Consider the following 13,607-nt stretch of genomic DNA (forward strand, 5'->3'; position numbering starts at 1 on the left):
GCTGCGAGGCGCCAGCAGTGGCCTAGGCTGTAGAGAGAGAAGCAGGCTGCGGTTTCCGTTGTGACAGTTTGCAGAGGACTTCCTGGAGTGACCAAAGAGCAGGGGGGGAGTGAGAGGAGGGGGAGGGGTTTGACTGCTCTACTTTATCTCATGAGAACATTCTAGAAGGGGCTTTTTGCAGTATTTTCCTCAAAGCTACTTCTCAGCGTTCAACGTATTCAAAATTGTGTCCTATTTTATTATTTTGAATTAATTTATATATTTTTTTATTCATATCCTGAATTGAATTGATAACATTTGAATGACCTCAACCTTGGTGTGTAAAACAAGAGCCTTTCCCTCCAAAATGTCCATTACTTCAGTGTGTTTCAACAAATTTGGATTTATTTTTAATTAAATATGCATTTTCATATTGAAATATGCATTTTCATATTTAAATATGCATTTTCATATTTCATTTACTGTTAGGATTCTCAAATGCATAGCAATCATAAGGAATTCTGTAATTATATTTCAAAAAGGAAATCCATGAAACAACAGCTTTTATTTGTGAATGTCAATTCATCAATGTTGTCATCTAGTGTAGTAATGTATTTCATCAGACATTCTTATCCAGTGCGACTTAGAGTAGTGAAAGGATACATTTTCATACTAGCCCTACTGTGGGAATCGAACCGACCACCCTGGTGTTGCAAGCACTGTGCTCTACCAACTGAGCTACGCAGGACCCATATTCAATACCCTAGCTCAGTTTCCTGTGTTGTGGGGTTCCTTTTCATCAAATTATCACCTACACAGTCACGTACCAATAGGAATGATTGTTTCGGAGTTTACAGTAGTCATGCACCATATCTACTGAAGAATATTACCCCATCCAAGCACTGTACTAACCTTGATAAAAGTTAGTTTATTGTAACTCTAGCACTCTTTCATGTACATATGTTAGTCATTTAGCAGATGCTCTTATCCAGAGAGACTTACAGTAGTGAGTGCATACATTTTTATACTTTTTCGTACTGGTCCTCCGTGGGAATCAAGCCCACAACCATGCTCTACCAACTCTACCACACAGGACCTATATTCAGTGCCATAGCTCAGTTTCCTATGTTCATTTTAGTCATTTAGCAGACATTATCACACTTACATTTTAGTCATTTAGCAGACGCTCTTATCCAGAGCGACTTACAGTAGTGAATGCATACATTTAATTTCATTCCTTTTTTTTATATATATATATATATATATATATTTTTTTTTTGTACTGGCCCCCTGTGGGAATCGAACCCACAACCCTGGCGTTGCACACACCATGCTGACGTTGCAAACACCATGCTCTACCAACTGAGCCACAGGGAAGGCCTACAGATGGTAGTGCTACCACTATAGAGTGCCTTACAAGTAATGCGTTCATCTTAGAAGATAGCTAGGTGTGAAAACCACATATCACAGTCGTAGCTTCCCTGACGTTAGTGGGAAGTTTGTTTCCACCTCCTTATGTTCATCTGTGTCTCTTCCATATGTCTCCCTCCAGGATCAGACAGCGGGACCTGAATGGTTCCTACGCTCTGTGTCTCCTACATGGGTCACAAGTCATGCATTATCGCATCGATAAGGACAAGGCTGGCAAGCTCTCCATTCCTGATGGGAAGAAGTTTGACACACTGTGGCAGGTAATATCGCAGACTGTAGAATTATTTAAGGTCCCACTTTAAACAAACAATTTCAATTTATAGGGCCAGTTTCCCGGACACAGATTAAGCCTAGTCCTGGATTCAAAAGTTTTACTCTCAATTGAAAATGCTTAGTCCAGGATTAGGCTTGATCTGTCTCCAGGAAACCTCCCAATAAAGGATATAATACAGACCTGATAGACAGGTTTATGCCGTGTAGGGCTAGATTCAATCAGATTGACAGCGCGCACAGCATTGTTTTGTTGGAGGTAGAACTGCGTAAAGCCTATCGCATGCTTCCCAGTCGAAACAGTTTGTGCATATATTATATTTAAGCAATTAAGTCTCGAGGAGGTGTGGTATATGGCCAAAATCGCCTGGTACTGACTAAAGTTCATGATACCGTTGACCTAAACAAGAACCCCAGGACCAGTGTAATCAAAGTGCCTCAATAGATCAAAGGTCCACCACCATATTTTACAGTAGGTATGGGGTTCTTTTCTGCTCATGCAGTCACATATCAACGCCAAACCCATCACTGGTGTGTGTGGTCATCTGACCAAACCACCGGTTCTAATCCAAGTGCCAATGCCGTTTAGGAAACTCCAGGCGTTTACATTGATTGGATGACATGAAAATAGAGCTCTTTGGGCTACGCACACCAGTACATGAGCAGAAAAGAGCCCCATACCTATTGTTAAATATGGGGGTGAATATTTTGATGCGTCGTTAAGTACCTATTATAAATTGTGTGGTTCGAGCCCTGAATGCTGATTGGCTGACAGCCGTGGTATATGAGACCGTATACCATGGGTATGAAAAAAACCAACGTTATTTTTACTTCTCTAATTATGTTGGTAACCAGTTTATAATAGCAATAAGGCACCTTCGGGGGTTTGTGTTGTGACCAAGAACAACCCTTAGCCGTGGTATATTAACCATATACCACATCCCCTCAGGCCTTGTTGCTTAATGAAACACTAAGGAGAAAAGACAGCACGTTAACACATAGGCACAAGCTTCACCTGTTTTTGATTACCTGAAAGAGACATACCCTGACAGCTGCTTTCTCTCGTAGCTGGTGGAGCATTACTCCTACAAGCCAGACGGGCTGCTCCGCGTACTGACTGACGCCTGTCCACGACCTGAGGGCGAACACTTTGGTACACACTCCTTCACAAGTAATAAAAACAGACAGAGCTGTTATGTGGAAATATGGACGGAGAGAGAAATACTGTAGATAGAGTCCAATAGAGAAACATTGACAGACATACAGGCAGACATACAGGCAGACAGACAAGCAGACAGACAAGCAGACAGACAAGAAGACAGACAAGAAGACAGACAAGAAGACAGACAGACAAGCAGACAGACAGACAAGCAGACAGACAAGAAGACAGACAAGCAGACAGACAGACAAGCAGACAGACAGACAAGCAGACAGACAGACAAGCAGACAGACAGACAAGCAGACAGACAGACAGACAAGCACACAGACAAGCAGACAGACAGACAAGCAGACAGACAGATGTTTAATAGTTGATACATAAATCGATGCAATAATAGATGTATACTAGACAGATTAATAGACAGCATATAGAGCAATCATTATACTGTGTATATGTTTACATGACTATGGGAGTGAACGTGTCCGACTGTTTTCATTGTGCAGGTGGTATTGGACGAGCAGGCTATAATAATGTAAGTGTTCCTCCACTTTACTTGTGTTTACTGTACTGCTGTCTCTTGCTGTGTGTCTGTGTGTGTGTGTGTGTGTGTGTGTGTGTGTGTGTGTGTGTGTGTGTGTGTGTGTGTGTGTGTGTGTATAATCATTGACAAATCAAGAGAAACAGATATCATTTGGCACTTTACACATTGTCATAAACTACACCAACCAGGTTGACATCCAGTCTTATGAGAAATAGTATTTTACTTCTTTTTTTTTTTGAATCCCCAGTATGAAGAGCAAACACAGAAACAGTATTTTTCAATAAGCAATGTCAATTTAAAAGATGCCTGCAAAACACACAGTTTATACAGTGTATACTTGTTGATAGCACTGGCATATTGACATAAATAACATGAACCCTGTTAGGCGCGTATATGGGAGGCCAAGTCAAGTGCAGGAGAGCGGAGTATATTTAACAGGCGCACTTTAATACCGGTCAACAACGACAGCACATAAAACATACTAGTGCCACAAACACGGTCTATAACAAATGTGCAGCGCCTGACAAAAATAATCACGTAACAAAAAACAATTACACACAAAGACATGATGGGGAACAGAGGACTAAATACATGTAGATTGATTGGGGAATGAAAACCAGATGTGTATGGAACAAGACAAAACAAATGGACATATGAGAAATGGAGCGGCGATGGCTAGAAAGCCGGTGACGTCGATCGCCGAACGCCGCCCGAACAAGGAGAGGAGCCGACTTCGGCGGAAGTCGTGACAAACCCTCTACTTCACTATATAATACATCGCTTACAGTACTTGACTTTTTCCACATTTTGTGTTGTCAAGTTTTTTGTAAAAAATCTACACAAAATACTCCAATGTCAAAGTGGAAGAAAAATTCTATACTTTGTTATTTTTTATTAGTGGAAAATTAAACACCCTTTGAGTCAATACATTTGGCAGCAATTACAGCTGTGTGTATTTCTGGGTGAGTCTTTAATCGCTTTGCACACCTGGATTGTGCAATATTTGCCCATTATTCTTTAAAACATTCCTCAAGCACTGTTTGAAGAGTTGGTTGATCATTGCTAGACAGACATATGCAAGTCTTGCCATAGATTTTCAAGCCGATTTAAGCCAAAACTGTAACTAGGCCACTCAGTTCAATCAATTGAAAATTCAGGCTGTAACACAACAAAATGTGGAAAAAGTCAAGGGGTGTGAATACTTTAGGCAAGCCTATGAGCTTTTTCATGCATCAATCTGGTGTTTGGTCTAGTCTTCAATAATACAGAAAGTGTTGTTTTTTTATAAACTTTATTGCCCTTTACTTTATCAAACAAGCACTTATCCTATCAATCAAGTTCTCATATTTTCACACTGTACTGTACTTCATGATAAAATACTGAGAAGGAATTTCCCAAATGCTTACCTTCCCTCATCTTTGTGAAATACTTTATTAAAAGGGGAAGTTCAGGGTTTTTACAACTTGATGTTAGATGGTTCCTCACTCTGAAAGTAGTCTACGGGCCATGAGAAACTGTAATCCCTGGTTCGGTTTATCTTTAAACAGCCCAAAATCCCCAGTAGGAAGTTTTATCTGGGCAAATAGTCATCCATGCCTTTTTTCTTACATGAGAACATTTTCATTAAAAAAAATCTAACGAGTTTTGTTTGGTAACAATGCTTTTCCCCCGACAGTGCAGGTTTTCACTTTGCAGATTTGATTGAATTCCAACCCAGTCGTTAAATGATCAAATGTTACAGGAATACATGGAAAATGGAGAGGGAAAAAAATGCATTGTTTGCAGAGATTTCCGATGAGGGAAAAAGTGTTTCAGCGTTGCACCTTTTGTTCAGAATATGTGAGCTAACATTTTCCCCTTCAACTAAACAGACTATAAATAACCATTTCCCTTAATAACATTACCCTCTCTGAAACTGTGGTTTCTAGCTATTGGAAGCGGCAGGTGGAATGCTCACCAGAATCAAATCCTACTCCATACCCATACCTGGTCGAAAAAAGGTGCCCTAACACACCTCCTCTCCCCTCTTAACCCCTACAGTGGTACAGTAGACCTCGTGCATCCCCCAACCCTTAACACTCAAAAGTGTGATTTTTGCAAAAGTGTGGATTGCTACATACTAACACCCCTTTCTGAAACTTACCTGCACTCTTTCCTCCATTCATATCCCCCTCACATTCCCCCAAGAAATGAAAAGTGTGAATAGATGATCTTAGAAATGTAATCAATTGAATGTAGCCGACTGACTCACGCTCGATTACATCCGTATCGTGGAAGTTCTGTGCTATAGAGCTATTTAAATCTAAAGGAGGACATTTCCGATTGAGTTCGGCATATGCAGCGTTTACCGTAAACGTTATAGCGCTGAACTTCCGCGATACGGAGTTAATCGAGCCCTTAGAGACAGTCTGCATGACTGACATCAACATACACTACAGAACTTACTACTTACAAACTAACATCTTGCCAATGTGGAAATGGGAGAGCGCAAATTGTGAAGGCCCATTAATGGCAGTCTAGTCAGAGTTGAATTGTGATTATGTTGTTGTCTGTAAGTAGGAAGTCACCTTGGTGTGAATGATGTCATCTTGGTGAGTGTACCTTTAATATAGTATCACTGTGCTACATGATTTTGAGAAAGGCCCATGATAATAAATCAACTGATTACTCAAAAACGCAATAGGTTCAGACAACATTTGGAATTTCACGGTTATGATTTTTAAAGTGAATTAAAAATTACCAATGACTTGTAGAATTACTTCTGGTTGATGTTCATGTTTATTCATCATGATCTCCAACTGTGAGAATTATTTGTCTTTCTTGACAAGAACTTCATATAATTTCTTGGAAATTCACAGTTTATAAAGTGATACAATCTTCCTTTTCCCAAGGATCTTTACTCTTTTTAAATTTTGTTTTAACATTTAATAATTGAGGACTGACCTGAGTCAAACAGACATCATTACAGTCTATTAGAACTTTTACTCCACCTAGAGATCACTTTGGGTAATTACAAAACCCCTATGAAAACAGTAAAGTCTCATAGTACTCCGTAGTGTAGACAGTTGTTTATCATTGGGAAAAAAATTGATGTTGTTTCCATAGAGATGAAGTTGTGAGGAAGTGAACCAGTTCAGTTCTTGGTGTTCAGTCCCATGGGATTACATTTCTCAAGTGGTAGTTAAACTAATGAACGCTTCCTAATTTAGGCATGCCATGCCTTAAAGCAGGGGTAAGGGACAAAATGGTCAGTGAGCTGGCTCTTGGTTACATTTGTTCCCTAGCCCTCCTTCAAATGCATGTGTTTAAAGTTCCTGACATCTACCCTTGGTTTGACCTTTTACCTTCTGCGTGAATCATTCATTCCATTTACTTTGTTTTTGTTGATGCAGTCTCTTCTCCTTCATGGATTCCCTTGTAATTGCAGTGACCCGGGACACTGAGACACAAATCAATGTAAAAAAAAAAAAAAAAATGTATTCAGTTGTATATCTACATTGTAGACCTACATTGATATAACAAGCCTGGCTACCCAAACTCCTTGCTCTGGCCAAACACTATTCCATGTCCACGGACGTTAGTTTCTTCTCCGCAATGAGTCTGGATCTGAGTACCTCCCCAACGATTTCTAGAACGCAAACACATTCTAACCAATCTGATTGGTCCCAGAAACCGATGGGTTGGGCCAGAGCCATAACACACGTAAATAAGACAGCTTTTTGAAATTTAGTCATTGGCTTTGATACTCTGATTGGTTAGAGATGATCCAATCACTGACTTTGTTTTGTACAACAGCCCTCATTTTGACGTCACCACAAACGACTTTGACGATGGTCACAGGTATTTAGCCGACATGGAGCAGCAGAAAGGATTCAGTTTGAGTCGTCAGGCAACGTGATACGATGTACCTTAAGAATACTTTGTGACAGTAGTAAGCTTTTCTCCACATTCACAACATAGTACTGGAGTCAAGGATGTCACTAGGAGAAACATGTCTAATTTAGAGTACACACATTGGAATTAGAGTTTAACTCCATTTGGCAAACCACATTGAAATGAGAGAAAATTGTTTGTATTTTTACTCGATAGTAATCTCCGGTGACCCACCCCACCTTTCACCTTTAATCAATCACCTGATGACATCATCTACAGTGAGATGTGTGAATTTGGAGAAGAAAAAAAATATATGTCTTTCATGCACAACCAATAGAAAAGGTATTCAAAGTATTCTGAAGGTGACAAACAACATACCAAACTATGTGAAGCTCCCATTTAAAAAAACACACAAATGTCAACCACATCGACAGTGGTGTATTTTGATCACTGTAATAAGTGTTCCATGAAGGAGACAGAGATTGGTGTGCTGCTTGAAAAGGTCAAGGGGCGTTTATGCTTCTGTGTGTCAATCAACCAACCAATCAAACCATTTCAGGTTACATTCCGGCAGTGCTCTCTCCAAATTATCTATGTACCATCGATATTATTTGTACCTTGACCCCTCTCTTATTGTATCCTGTAATAGGGCAGAGGTGCCTCTCACAGCAAAACCACAGATAATCTCAACCCTTATGACACCAGGGCTCCAAATATGGTCAGCAAAGGTGAGTGATGCGAGTGGTCATAACTTTTGAGACAAATCCTGTTTGGAGTGGCCCACTCTTGTATTCGTGAGATATATATTTTGATGTACTGCTGCAGCCCAAAGTTGTATTGAATTGAATCGAAATTGATGTTATCACACTGTATGGGGTGTGTGTCCTGTCTCAGAGTCCATGCCAATGGACACAGAGGTGTACGAGAGTCCTTACGCTGACCCAGACGAGCTGAGGACCTCCACTGTGGACCGCAAACAGCTCTTCCTGGAAGATGGAGAGTTGGGCTCTGGGAACTTTGGGACAGTCATGAAGGGCATCTACAAAATGAGGAAGTACGTAACCTTCACAGCTTAAAAGGAAAATATGAATAGCTGTTTCCAATTACATATTCTTAAAACAAATGTAAGGGATAGTCCAATACAAATACAACCTAATATGACTATGATTCATAATATTTGCCATAGTTAGAATAGACACCACTGTCAACCCGCCGATACCATTAAACCAGCTGTCATAGTTCAGTGACAACAAGTATATCATGTCTTCATGCAGGTGATGTAACTGCATAAGGCTAAGCTAGATACGGTTAGCTGACCTCTGCTGCATAAGCATCTGGTAGCTAATTTAACATTAATAAGAGTTTAAAATGACCCGTTTTTCTGTGTTCATATTTCAGAACAACATATGTATTCTTTTGACATTAAGAATGGTGAAATACATGTATGATGAGGGCAATTACAGAAACAGTTATCACTAACACAAACAGGTTTATAATAGATTTAAAAAATATATATATAGTATACACAGTACCAGTCAAAAGTTTGGACGCACTTACTCATTCAAGGGTTTTTCTTTATTTTAGAATAATAGTGAAGACAACAAAACTATGAAATAACATATATGGAATCATGTAGTAACCAATCAAAATATATTTTATATTTGAGATTCTTCAAAGTAGCCATCCTTTGCCTTGATGACAGCTTTTCACACACTTGGCATTCTCTCAACCAGCTTCACCTGGAATGCTTTTCCAACAGTCTTGAAGGAGTTCCCACATATGCTGAGCACTTGTTGGCTGCTTTTCCTTCACTCTGCGGTCCAACTAATCCCAAACCATCTCAATTGGGTTGAGGTCGGGTGATTGAGGGGGCCAGGTCATCTGATGCAGCACTCCATAACTCTCCTTCTTGGTCAAATAGCCCTTACACAGTCTGGAGGTGTGTTGGGTCATTGTCCTGTTGAAAAACAAATGATAGACCCACTAAGCGCAAATCAGATGGGATGGCGTATCGCTGCAGAATGCTGTGGTATCCATGCTGGTTAAGTGTGCCTTGAATTCTAAATAAATCACAGACAGTGTCACTAGCAAAGCACCCCCACACCACCTCCTCCATGCTTCACGGTGGGAACCATACATGCCGAGATCATCTGTTCACCTACTCTGCGTAGGCAATTTGGACTCATCAGACCAAAGGACAGATTTCCACCGGTCTAATGTCCATTGCTCGTGTTTCTTGGCCCAAGCAAGTCTCTACTTCTTATTGGTGTCCTTTAGTAGTGGTTTCTTTGCAGCAATTCGACCATGAAGGCCTGATTCACGAAGTCTCATCTGAACAGTTGATGTTGAGATGTGTCTGTTTTTGTCTGAGGCTGGTAACTCTAATGAACTTATCCTCTGCAGCAGAGGTAACTTTGGGTCTTTCTTTCTTGTGACGTTCCTCATGAGAGCCAGTTTCATCATAGAGCTTGATGGTTTTTACAACTGCACTTGAAGAAACGTTCAAAGTTCTTGAAAATGTCTGGATTGACTGACCTTCATGTCTTAAAGAAATTATGGACTGTCATTTCTCTTTGCTTATTTGAGTTGGTCTTGCCATAATATGGACTTGGTCTTTTACCAAATAGGGCTATTTTCTGTATACCACCCCTACCTTGTCACAACACAACTGATTGGCTCAAATGCATTAAGAAGGAAAGAAATGTCACAAATGTACTTTTAACAAGGCACACCTGTTAATTGAAATGCATTCCAGGTGACTACCTCATGAAACTGGTTGAGAGAATGCCAAGAGTGTGCAAAGCTGTCATCAAGGCAAAGGGTGGCTACTTTGTAGAAAATATATTTTTTTAAATGAAGAAAACCCATTGAATGAGTAGGTGTGTCCAAACCTTTCACTGGTACTGTATATGTTACAACTTCCTCCAGTCTCCCCTTACGAATAGTGAGCACCCAACTTTCAAACAATTTCCCCAACAGCAAATCAAGGAAATTCTGACGAGAGCGACAAGTTTGAGAATATTTTTCAATTAAAGAAAAGGACAGTAATGTAACCAGTAAAGTAGGAAGCCAAGGTTTCAATAGGCAATAAGATATTAATTTATCATCAAAGGAGTGTGGGTATTTGGCCAGGCGAAGCAATTTTATGCTCTGACTGACTCCGCTGGTTTTGGCTGGTCTCGGAAAATAATGAGTCCTCATTGTTCCAGGCCGAGTTAAGACCAGGTAAATATGTATCCGACACCAAGACAAGACCAAGACACTCAATTTGTGGTCTTGAGAACGACTGTAGACTGGCCTACAACACTGCTAGCTAGGATGCTGCAGCAGAGTTCAGACAACTAGCTAGCCTCACACATTGGGTAAATAACCTGAAATTATTGATGTCACTAATAGTATCCCTCCCTGTCAAAATAAAGGTAAAGAAAAAAAATACAACTATAACTGCTAAACTTGTATGTAACAGCATTTCAGTTAGCTATAAAGTAGCTGGCTTCAAATTCAAGTTTCAACTTTTTTATCCCAGAGGGAAATTGGTTTTGCATCAAGGAGCACATGAGATGTAAAAAAACATATTTAAAAAAAAATACATGAATCACAATGATAGTGAGGTACTACACACAAAGGTACTGCATACAATGCTAGTGCTTCAGGCATGGCAGCCATCAAAATACTGTAAATATTCCAATACTGATTATCAACATTAGCAGCAACAATAGTACAAAGTTACAAAGAAGGTAAGTAAAGTGCACATTCTCAAAAACATCACGTCAACATCATCATAAAAAATATGCTGGCCATTAGCTTTGCACTAAGCAGTGATGTCATCTCTCCATCTCCCCAGGACAGAGAAGCCGGTGGCAGTGAAGATCCTGAAGAATGACGACAACAACCCAGCAGTGAAGGAGGAGATGCTGCGGGAAGCCAACGTCATGCAGCAGCTGGACAACCCCTACATCGTCCGCATGATCGGAATCTGCGAGGCCGAGAGCCTCATGCTGGTCATGGAGCTGGCTGAACTGGGGCCGCTCCACAAGTACCTCCAGAGGCACAAGTAAGTTCCCCAGTCAGTCTCACTCTTCGGTAGTACTGTACTTCCATCAGTCTGACAATTATGGTGTAAGGCCAAATCCCGAACCTGCGTTTTAAAACATCCAAACCGAATTTGTTCTAGAATATTTGTCTGTTGGCATTCATACTTTTCGAGTTCTCACCGCGGCTCAAGCTATTTATCCGTCATCACATTTAAGTAGTTGAATGGCAGCCGCCTACGCAGAATTTTTGGGAGGTGCATGGTCAGGCTGTTCAACAGAGCCACGTACAGTGAGGGAAAAAAGTATTTGATCCCCTGCTGATTTTGTACGTTTGCCCACTGATAAAGAAATGATCAGTCTATAATTTTAATGGTAGGTTTATTTGAACAGTGAGAGACAGAATAACAACAAAAAAATCCAGATAAACACATGTAAAAAATGTTATAAAATGATTTGCATTTTAATGAGGGAAATAAGTATTTGACCCCTCTGCAAAACATGACTTAGTACTTGGTGGCAAAACCCTTGTTGGCAATCACAGAGGTCAGACGTTTCTTGTAGTTGGCCACCAGGTTTGCACACATCTCAGGAAGGATTTTGTCCCACTCCTCTTTGCAGATCTTCTCCAAGTCATTAAAGTTTCGAGGCTGACGTTTGGCAACTCAAACCTTCAGCTCCCTCCACAGATTTTCTATGGGATTAAGGTCTGGAGACTGGCTAGGCCACTCCAGGACCTTAATGTGCTTCTTCTTGAGCCACTCCTTTGTTGCATTGGCTGTGTGTTTTGGGTCATTGTCATGCTGGAATACCCATCCACGACCCATTTTCAATGCCCTGGCTGAGGGAAGGAGGTTCTCTTTCCACCTCCATGTTTGACGGTGGGGATGGTGTTCTTGGGGTCATAGGCAGCATTCCTCCTCCTCCAACACGGCGAGTTGAGTTGATGCCAAAGAGCTCCATTTTGGTCTCATCTGACCACAACACTTTCACCCAGTTGTCCTCTGAATCATTCAGATGTTCATTGGCAAACTTCAGACGGGCATGTATATGTGCTTTCTTGAGCAGGGGGACCTTGCAGGCGCTGCATGATTTCAGTCCTTCACGGCGAAGTGTGTTACCAATTGTTTTCTTGGTGACTATGGTCCCAGCTGCCTTGAGATCATTGACAAGATCCTCCCGTGTAGTTCTGGGCTGATTGGTGAGGGGAGTTCCTAACTCATCAATTAAGACCTAGACAACCAGGTGAGGGGAGTTCCTAACTCATCAATTAAGACCTAGACAACCAGGTGAGGGGAGTTCCTAACTCATCAATTAAGACCTAGACAACCAGGTGAGGGGAGTTCCTAACTCATCAATTAAGACCTAGACAACCAGGTGAGGGGAGTTCCTAACTCATCAATTAAGACCTAGACAACCAGGTGAGGGGAGTTCCTAACTCATCAATTAAGACCTAGACAACCAGGTGAGGGGAGTTCCTAACTCATCAATTAAGACCTAGACAACCAGGTGAGGGGAGTTCCTAACTCATCAATTAAGACCTAGACAACCAGGTGAGGGGAGTTCCTAACTCATCAATTAAGACCTAGACAACCAGGTGAGGGGAGTTCCTAACTCATCAATTAAGACCTAGACAACCAGGTGAGGGGAGTTCCTAACTCATCAATTAAGACCTAGACAACCAGGTGAGGGGAGTTCCTAACTCATCAATTAATACCTAGACAACCAGGTGAGGGGAGTTCCTAACTCATCAGGGACCTTAATTGATCAATCAAGTAGAAGGGAGGAGCGAAAACCTGCAGACACTCAGTCCTCGAGGACTGGAGTTTTACACCTGAGATACAGTATAATGCAGTGTTCAGTGTCACTTACAGCCATTGTTCCTGTCCACAGACAGATCTCCATTAAGAACATCACAGAGCTGGTGCACCAGGTTTCTATGGGCATGAAGTACCTGGAGGAGCACAACTTTGTGCACAGGGACCTTGCAGCCAGGAACGTGCTGCTGGTCACCCAGCACTATGCCAAGATCAGCGACTTTGGTCTGTCCAAGGCTCTCACAGAGGAGGAGAACTACTATAAGGTATTCAATTCAGATATAATTATTGTTGTGCACTTACCCCCTGGCGAAGTTCAGACTGTCTGTGCCTCATCTTCTAAAGTCTATCCCCGATTTTACTTCTAATTGTCCTGTCAGATCGATCAAATACAGAATGAAAGGAGTTTGGAACTCCTAAAAAGTTATCCTAAAAGAGGAAATTATTAGCACATCAATTGTGTTTTGACCTTAGTGAACTCTAGGAAAACTCTACTGAACCTTTAT

The 13,607-nt window shown here is 41.0% G+C and overlaps 1 protein-coding gene across 4 annotated transcripts in view; it reads left to right on the forward strand.

The window, feature by feature from the left end:
- The window catches only part of syk (spleen tyrosine kinase), a 31,278-nt gene that overhangs the window by 11,319 nt on the left and 6,352 nt on the right, over window positions 1-13,607 (forward strand). Inside the window, exons 4-11 of one of the 4 annotated variants that reach the window (XM_014145127.3) lie at window positions 1,532-1,670; window positions 2,749-2,833; window positions 3,343-3,371; window positions 5,309-5,380; window positions 7,903-7,981; window positions 8,148-8,307; window positions 11,098-11,307; window positions 13,178-13,367. In XM_014145127.3, the coding sequence (XP_014000602.1) occupies window positions 1,532-1,670; window positions 2,749-2,833; window positions 3,343-3,371; window positions 5,309-5,380; window positions 7,903-7,981; window positions 8,148-8,307; window positions 11,098-11,307; window positions 13,178-13,367 (964 nt within the window). 4 annotated transcript variants of the gene reach the window in all.

This window comes from Salmo salar, chromosome 01 (assembly GCF_965601325.2).
Source record: "Salmo salar chromosome 01, fSalSal1, whole genome shotgun sequence".
In the NCBI taxonomy this organism is placed as follows: domain Eukaryota; kingdom Metazoa; phylum Chordata; class Actinopteri; order Salmoniformes; family Salmonidae; genus Salmo; species Salmo salar.